General features: G+C 50.4%; 1 protein-coding gene across 1 annotated transcript in view; it reads left to right on the forward strand.

Moving 5' to 3' along the window:
• Window positions 1-6482, forward strand: part of LOC107125857 (ras-related protein ORAB-1-like) — a 12849-nt gene extending 6367 nt beyond the window's left edge. Inside the window, exons 4-6 of the mRNA XM_015429319.1 lie at window positions 697-792; window positions 5306-5437; window positions 6261-6482. Of these exons, the coding sequence (XP_015284805.1) occupies window positions 697-792; window positions 5306-5437; window positions 6261-6482 (450 nt within the window). The remainder of the gene's footprint in view (window positions 1-696; window positions 793-5305; window positions 5438-6260) is intronic.
• Window positions 6483-8334: the final 1852 nt, after the last annotated feature.

The following is an 8334-nucleotide window of genomic DNA, read 5'->3' on the forward strand; positions in this document are numbered from 1 at the left end:
GGTGGTCTCCCATGCCGACAATGCTTAGCTTTTGAGACTGGGCCGAGACAAACAGGGGTGGTTTTGCCACTATCTGTCTCTGCACAGCAACCCTGAAATTCCTCGGTGGTCTCCCATGCCGACAATGCTTATCTTTTGAGACTGGGCCGAGACAAACAGGGGTGGTTTTGCCACTATCTGTCTCTGCACAGCAACCCTGAAATTCCTCGGTGGTCTCCCATGCCGACAATGCTTAGCTTTTGAGACTGGGCCGAGACGAACAGGGGTGGTTTTGCCATTATCTGTCTCTGCGCGGCGACCCTGAAATTCCTCGGTGGTCTTCCATGTTGAGACAAACAGGGGTGGTTTTGCCATTATCAGTCTCTGCGCGGCGACCCTGAAATTCCTCGGTGGTCTCCCATGCCGACCTTGCTTAGCTTTCGAGACTGGGCCAAGACGAACAGGGGCGGTTTTGCCATTACCTGTCTCTGCACAGCGACCCTGAAATTCCTCGGTGGTCTCCCATGCCGACCTCGCTTAGCTTCCGAGACTGGGCCGAGACGAACAGGGGTGGTTTTGCCATTATCTGTCTCTGCACGGCGACCCTGAAATTCCAAAATTCGTCTCACAAGTAGATAAATCCTTACTTTGCCCACAAGAAGGCAGCATTGAGCAAAACCAGCACTGACCAGAAATGCAAATCTCTCTGCCCCACAGTGGGATACGGCTGGGCAGGAGCGCTTCCGCACCATCACCTCCAGCTACTACCGAGGCGCGCACGGCATCATCATTGTGTACGATGTGACAGACCAGGTGAGGTGGAACTGAGCCTTGCATTATTATTCAGGAGAGCTTTTCTATGCAGGCCATACAAGTTGCCCTGTACTAAATGATTCACAAGGTTACTTAGAAAAATTCTTAGGGACTGTGGTTCATACGACTGCGTCTCGCTTGCTGAAACGAGGGTCCCGCTACGTGATTTTGGATCGTTTTAATGTGTCGCGTGAATACTTCGGCTTTGCTTCTGTTCTGTTTTTAGACTTCTGTCCCATCCTGTTGGTCGTATTGACTCAGTGTAATCCACCTTGAGACCAAGTGAAAAAGGCGGACTAAAAATAACTGGCCGTGGCCGGGAGGGCACGGTATAAATATAATAAATTTTAAAAACGTTAATTAAATAATCGATTAAAAAATCTAGAAACAGCAAGGGAGCCTACGAGATTTGCCGGAACTTGTGCTTCTTTCGTACAGACTAAACTCACTGGGAGGTTCGCCTACAACCAAATTGATTTCTTATTTATTAGCAACAGCAAGAACGGTTATTGCAAAAAATATATATATATGGAAGGATGCATCAAGCCCAACTCTTTGTATGTGGCAGAATAAGTTTTGGGAGCATTTTATACTGAGTAAAATTACGAGCTATCCCACGACAAATAATATACATAACTATCAAAGAGATTTTCAAGCCTTTTGGCCTCCTGTAGTGGAGGATTTATCAGGAATTAATATAATCCCGGATAATGCGTACTATCGAGATCTACTATATTTTTGATCGATTAAAAAATCTAGAAACAGCAAGGGAGCCTACGAGATTTGCCGGAACTTGTGCTTCTTTCGTACAGACTAAACTCACTGGGAGGTTCGCCTACAACCAAATTGATTTCTTATTTATTAGCAACAGCAAGAACGGTTATTGCAAAAAATATATATATATGGAAGGATGCATCAAGCCCAACTCTTTGTATGTGGCAGAATAAGTTTTGGGAGCATTTTATACTGAGTAAAATTACGAGCTATCCCACGACAAATAATATACATAACTATCAAAGAGATTTTCAAGCCTTTTGGTCTCCTGTAGTGGAGTAGGATGAGATGATGAGGATGATTAGACAGTGTCACAGATGCAACGGACATGAAATTGAGCAAACTTCAGAGGACGGCGGAAGACAGGAAGGCCTGGCGTGATCTGGTCCAGTGTCTCGATAGTACACATTATCCGGGATCAGGAATTAATATAATCCCGGATAATGCGTACTATCGAGATCTATCGAGATCTATTATATTTTTGAAATGTTATCACTTTAATATTCAGATGTTAGCAGTTTTTATAGTTCTTCATGATAACTAGTATGGTTATGTAATATTTCTTGTATTTATTAATTAAAAACTTTTAAAGAAAGAAAGAAAGAAACAGCAAAGGCACTGAAGCTTAGGCAGTTCGCTCTATTCCTGCCCCCCTCCAACCCTTCGTCTGGCTCAGTATTGGCCACCACACCACCTAAAAAGACCTCTGAAAGAACAGAAAGGTAAACGTGTACTAGACAGACAGATAACAGCCATGGGGCTGCACTTTCTCGCCCTCCCACCAAATCAGCCACGGGAACGGAGGGGAAACGCCCTGTCCCTCTGACAGAGCGCGGAAACGGGCAGCAGGAGCTTTTCATGGCATGGCGGCAAATAATATCCCATTAAAAGGTAAAGGTTCCCTTGCTCGAAAGCCAGTCGAATCCGACTCTAGGGTTGCAGTGCACATCTGCGTTTCAAAGCCGAAGAGCCAGCGCTGTCCGATGACGTTTCCGTGGTCATGTGGCCGGCATTACTAAATGCCAAGGCGCACAGAACGCTATCACCTTCCCACTGAAGTGGTACCTATTTATCTACTTGCAATTTCTTGCTTTCCAACTGCCAGGTTGGCAGGAGCTGGAACTAGAGACGGGAGCTCACTCCGTCGTGTGGCACACTCGGGTCTCGAACTGCTGAACTACCGACCTTCCACAGCCTGCAGTTCAGCGTCTTAACCACTTGAGCCACCGCAGCTCAATATCCCATTAAGCATCTGTTAAAGGGGCAAGGCGTTTTTCTCCAGGCCAGCTGGCAACCACAGGGTAGCCTTCTCTCCTTTCTCGACTATTCCCCCTCCTCTTTTCTGGCATATATCTGGAGCAGCAGAGTCCATCATGTGAAAGGTACGGGAGAATCCTATAAACCCCCAGGATAAGAGCCCTGCTGAATCAGACCAGTGGGGGTCCATCCAGTCCAGCCTCCTGTCTCACACAGGGGCCAACCAGTTCCTGCACAGGAACAACATCAGGGCATACAAGCCAAGGCCTCCCCCTGGTAACAACATCAGGAGATGTTGGATCAGGCCAATAGTCCACCTAGTCCAGCAACAAGAACTTGTGGGCACTCAATGACAATACAAGAACTTGTGGGCACTCAATTGCTGGGCAGTCGAGTTAGAACAGATAAAAGGAAGTCCTTCTTCACCCACAGAGTGATGAACACATGGAATTCACTGCCACAGGAGGGGGTGGTGGTGGCTACAAGCATGGACGGCTTCAAGAGGGAATTGGATAAGCATATGGAGCAGAGGTCCCTCAGTGGCTATGAGCCACAAGGTATAGATAGGAACTCTTGGTCTGGGGCAAGGGATGCTCTGTCTTCTTGGTGCTTGGGCGGGGGGCAACAGTGGGAGGGCTTCTAGTGTCCTGGCCCCACAGCTGGACCTCCCGATGGCACCTGGTATTTTTCGCCACTGTGTGAGAGTGTTGGACTGGATGGGCCACTGGCCTGATCCAACATTGGCTTCTCTTATGTTCTTATCCTGTCTCACACAGTGGCCAACCAGTCCTGTTTTAAACCTAAGCTACACAACAGGGTGTAGAGGCCGAGGCCTTCCCCTGAGAGGAACATCAGAAGAGCCCTGCTGGATCAGACCAGTGGTCCATCTGGTCCAGCATCCTGCCTCACACAGTGGCCGGCCGGCTCCTCTGGAGGGCCAACAGAAGGGCATACAAACCAAGGCCTTGTCCTGAAGTTGCGTCCAGGCACTGGCATTCAGAGGTTGACTGCCTCTGAATGTGGAGGTTCCCCTTAGTTGCCGCGGCAAGTCGCCACTGATAGACTTCTCCTCCATGAACTGGTCTGATCCCCTTTTAAAGCCATCTATGCCTGTGGCCATCCCCACGTCCTCTGGCAGCAAATTCCACGTCTTAGTCACTCTGCATAAAGAAATAATTCTTTATATAGGGAGTATATACAGTCTGTATACACACACACACGACATAATGTATAACAGTATTCAGGGGTCATTTCGTAGAAAAAGAGGTGCAGGAGCTCATTAGCACAACTCATTAGCATAACTCATTTGCATATGCCACATGGGAAAGAGCAGGTAGAGAAAGAGGTACTTTTCTCCCTTTCTCACAATACAAGAACTCGTGGGCACTCCATGAAATTGCTGAGCAGTCGGGTTAGAACGGATAAAAGGAAGTACTTCTTCACCCAAAGAGTGATTAACACTTGGAATTCACTGCCACAGGAAGTGGTGGCAGCTACAAGCATAGACGGCTTCAAAAGGGAATTAGATAAGCATATGGAGCAGAGGTCCATCAGTGGCTATTAGCCACAAGGCATAGATAGGGACTCTGGGGCAAGGGATGCTCTGTCTTCTTGGTGCTTGGGGGGGGGCAACAGTGGGAGGGCTTCTAATGTCCTGGCCCCACTGGTGGACCTCCTGATGGCCCCTGGTATTTCTGGCCACTGTGTGACACAGAGTGTTGGACTGGATGGGCCTTTGGCCTGATCCAACACTGGCTCTGCTTCTTGCTCTGACTGAGGGCTGCTGGGAGCAGGGGGCGGGGCTTGTTGCTTGTGCCCGCCCCCTGGGCTCTTTACTGCCGGAGCTCCGCTCCTGTGCGCTCCTGCAGGAAACAATCTCTGGGTAACAAAGAAAAGGGGTCCTTACCAGGTTGGGGGGGGGGAACGGAGAGAAGGAAAGACATTGTCTGGGGGAGGTGAGTGACTCATGTCCTCGGGGGAAAGCAACAAGCGGACGGCGGGAAAGGTGGAGGAACTGTGGGGACAACCAGGGGTATTTTGGGGCAGGAACGCACAGGAACGGAGTTCCGGCTGGCTCCCGAGTTGGCCACGCCCAGCAGGAACTCATTAGCATAATAGGCCACACCCAAGAGCAGAAACTCATTAGGTTTGGCAACATTAGGGGTGTGTGGCCTAACATGCAAAGGAGTTCCTGCTGCAAAAAAAAGGCCCTGGGGTTTGACCACAAACAAGGTCAACAGAATAAGAAGCAGAAGGTGGGTGTGGCTGGATGACCACACTTCTGGTAACATGGGGGTGCGGCCTAATGTGCTAATGAGCTGAGCTTTCATGGGCGTGGCCTAATATGCTAATGAGTTTCTGCTGTTGGGTGTGGCCTATTATGCTAATGAGTTCCTGCTGGGCTTTTTCTACAAAAAGAGCCCCGGGGACACCCGATTCTGACCGGCAAGGACCCTTCTTTCTGACCCTCCTTCCGCTTTAGGACTCCTTCAACAACATGCATCTCTGGCTGGAGGAGATCAACCGCTACGCCAACGAGAACGTCAACAAGCTGATCGTGGGGAACAAGAGCGACCTCTCCAGCAAGAAGGCCGTGGACTACACCACGGCCAAGGTGCGAGCCCCGGGGAAAGGAAGGAGTATGGTCATGGCAGCCTGGCTGCAAAGAACGGGAAAAACAGGCAGATTCCCTGATGTGTAGCTTAGCCTTAAAGCAGGAGTCCCTGACGGGGTGACCACGGGCACAACCGCCCCCCCAGCACCTTTCCTGGTGCCTGCTAAGTGTCGCTAGAAAGTAGGCAGGGGCCACCACACCCATGAGTATCTTCCCTGCGTGACCGAAGTCGAGCTGTGTGTACGGTTAAGAAAATAAATACGGGAAAGGCATCCTTTGAAAAAGAACTTCGACCTGAAACGTTGGGAGTTACTATTAGATTTATGCGTACTATTAGGACTCTGCATCTCGTGGTTGGCTCCGCCTCCCAGGGCAGCCATTTTGTCACTGCCTTGGCCTCCCGCGGCAGCCATTTTGTGGTTAGGCCCCACCACCCAGTGTCAGAATTCCAAAGGTGCCCGCAGGCCGGGAAAGGTTGAGGACCCCGGCCTTAAAAAGCACCTGTGGGGGGGGGGGGAGTTGGATGGGAGGGGCCTGCGGTGCCGGGGACAGAAGGGTCAGTGCTCCCTCTAAGCTGAGTTAGTGTGAGCTAGCTCACAGATTGTTAGCCTCCAGCTCTCAGATTTTTGTCTTCGCTCAGGAAGGAGGGCTCCAGAGCAAGCTAATTTATGCAGTATCCAAATCACTCACTCGCAACTAATGCCAGCCGCTCACAAAGTAGAATATTTGCTCACAACTCTGCAGCTTAGAGGGAACATTGCTCTCCACACAGGCAGCGTCCATAATTCTGTTCCTCTGGCGGGTTTTTATCTCATCTGCCCAGGAATACGCCGACTCCCTCGGGGTGCCCTTCCTGGAGACGAGCGCCAAGAACGCCACCAACGTCGAGCAGGCCTTCCTCACCATGGCGGCGGAGATCAAGAACCGCGTGAGCAGCGGGCCCACCCAGAACGACAGCCACAAGCCCAACCTCCACATCCAGAGCGGCCCCTTGAGGCAAGACGGGCCGGGCAAAGGGGAAGAGGGAGGGGGAGGCTGCTGCTAGGGGAAGAACTGCCCGTGGATCGACTGAGCTGATGGTCCGGGGAGCGCACGGGCTAGCGACCCTTGGACCCCGGAAGTGGACACAGGCAATGAGACCCTCTCTTCATGGCATCCCAGCGTAACGTTTCTGGCTTGGGAACACATGGCGGGCCTTCCGTCCTGTCGGAAATCCTGCCTCGGCCGGTCCGTGTGCGCTTCTTTCCTTTCCCCACATCTTCAGACCCAAAATATCCATTTCTGTTCAGCAAACACCTTCTGACCCGACGCATCAACCTCGCACACCCGGCAAATGCTTCGATGAGTCTCTCGGGGCAATACGTACATGACACTGCCTTATATCGAATCAGACCCTCGGTCCATCAAAGTCAACATTGTCTTCTCAAGACCGGCAGTGGCTCTCCAGGGTCCCAGGCGGAGGTCTGTCGCGTCACCTACTGCCAAATCCTTTGGAGGTGCCGGGAATTGAACCGGGGACTTTCTGCATGCCAGGCAGGTGCATTACCACTGAGCCACGGGCCCCTCCCTAAAGGGAACTCACTGCTGCAAAGGATAACGGCAGCAAGGGGGAGAACTGTGACGCTCGCAAGAGGGAAGAGAGATGTTCGTTCTCCTTTCGCCCGTCTGGAATGTCCACAATCGCCCGGTTCCGAGCGTGTTTTCGATATCGTGAAACGCAGGCAAGTGACCGCTGCAACCTTCACAAAAATCTGCTTTTAAAAACCCAGTTTTGTTTCATTGTTGAAGGACGTTACATTAACCTGAAAGGACTGGTTTTCCTCACCCCCTCCTTCAATGTTATTACTGCCTTGCTAGCTCTGTGGACGTAACACTATAAACTCATATTGGTTTCACGCCACTAACCATGATTCCTGGGAACTGTAGTTTGTTGACAGCGCCAAGGATTTTCTGGCCCTTAGCTTGCCCACATCACAACACACACACACACACATAGTACCCACAATTTAGTGGGACAATGGAAAGAGGGTTAAAGGCTCACTTTCCCACACACACAACTGTATAGAGGGCCGGATCTCTTGTGCGCTCCTGACCACACGGGTATGGTAACCTTTACCGCCGCCACCATGCAATGGCTCAGGAGTCCAGAGTAACGAATCACAAGACCATTCGTGCTCGCTTTATTTTCAGAGGGCTCAGACCACCAGTTTTCCACGCAGCGGGTCTGTACTGGCCCTGACCCCACGGCTCCTAGGGGGCAGAAGACCGTCCTTAGAAATGGCAGCAATACACCTCCGGGTAAAGCCCATCCACTACTAGAATTATTTTTATTTAATCTTTGTTTCCTCTTCTTTGAAATAAGCAAGGTGCTATACTCACGGTCCATCTCACAGGGACATCAAGAAACCTGGTGAAATCCATGCTTTATTATTTTATTTTTTTTAAAGAAGAAATTTCTAGCCTCCTTGTTGTGTCATACGTGAGCAGTGTCTCCTGAAAGCTGACAAGGATTCCAGTGGTCAAGGGATAAGAGCTGGCGTCCTAACCAGTGTTCCCTCTAAGCTGAGTTAGTGACCTTCTTGTTATGTAATACGTGAGCCGTGTCTCCTGAAAGCTGACAAAGATTCCAGTGGTCAAGGGATAAGAGCTGGCGTCCTAACCAGTGTTCCCTCTAAGCTGAGTTAGTGCGAGCTAGCTTACAGTTTTTCAGCCTCCAGTTCACACATTTTTGTCTCTGCTCAGGAAGGAAGGCTCCAAAACAGACTGATTTATGCAGTGGCCAAATTGCTCGCTCACCACCTTAATGCCAGGAGCTCGCAAAGTTGAATTTTTGCTCACAGGACTCCACGGCTTAGAGGGAGCATTGCCAGAGTTGGCCAGTTCCCCTCTTAACCAAG

The sequence above is a fragment of the Gekko japonicus genome, unplaced genomic scaffold (assembly GCF_001447785.1).
Source record: "Gekko japonicus isolate JY-2015 unplaced genomic scaffold, Gekko_japonicus_V1.1 scaffold5229, whole genome shotgun sequence".
Lineage (NCBI taxonomy): Eukaryota > Metazoa > Chordata > Lepidosauria > Squamata > Gekkonidae > Gekko > Gekko japonicus.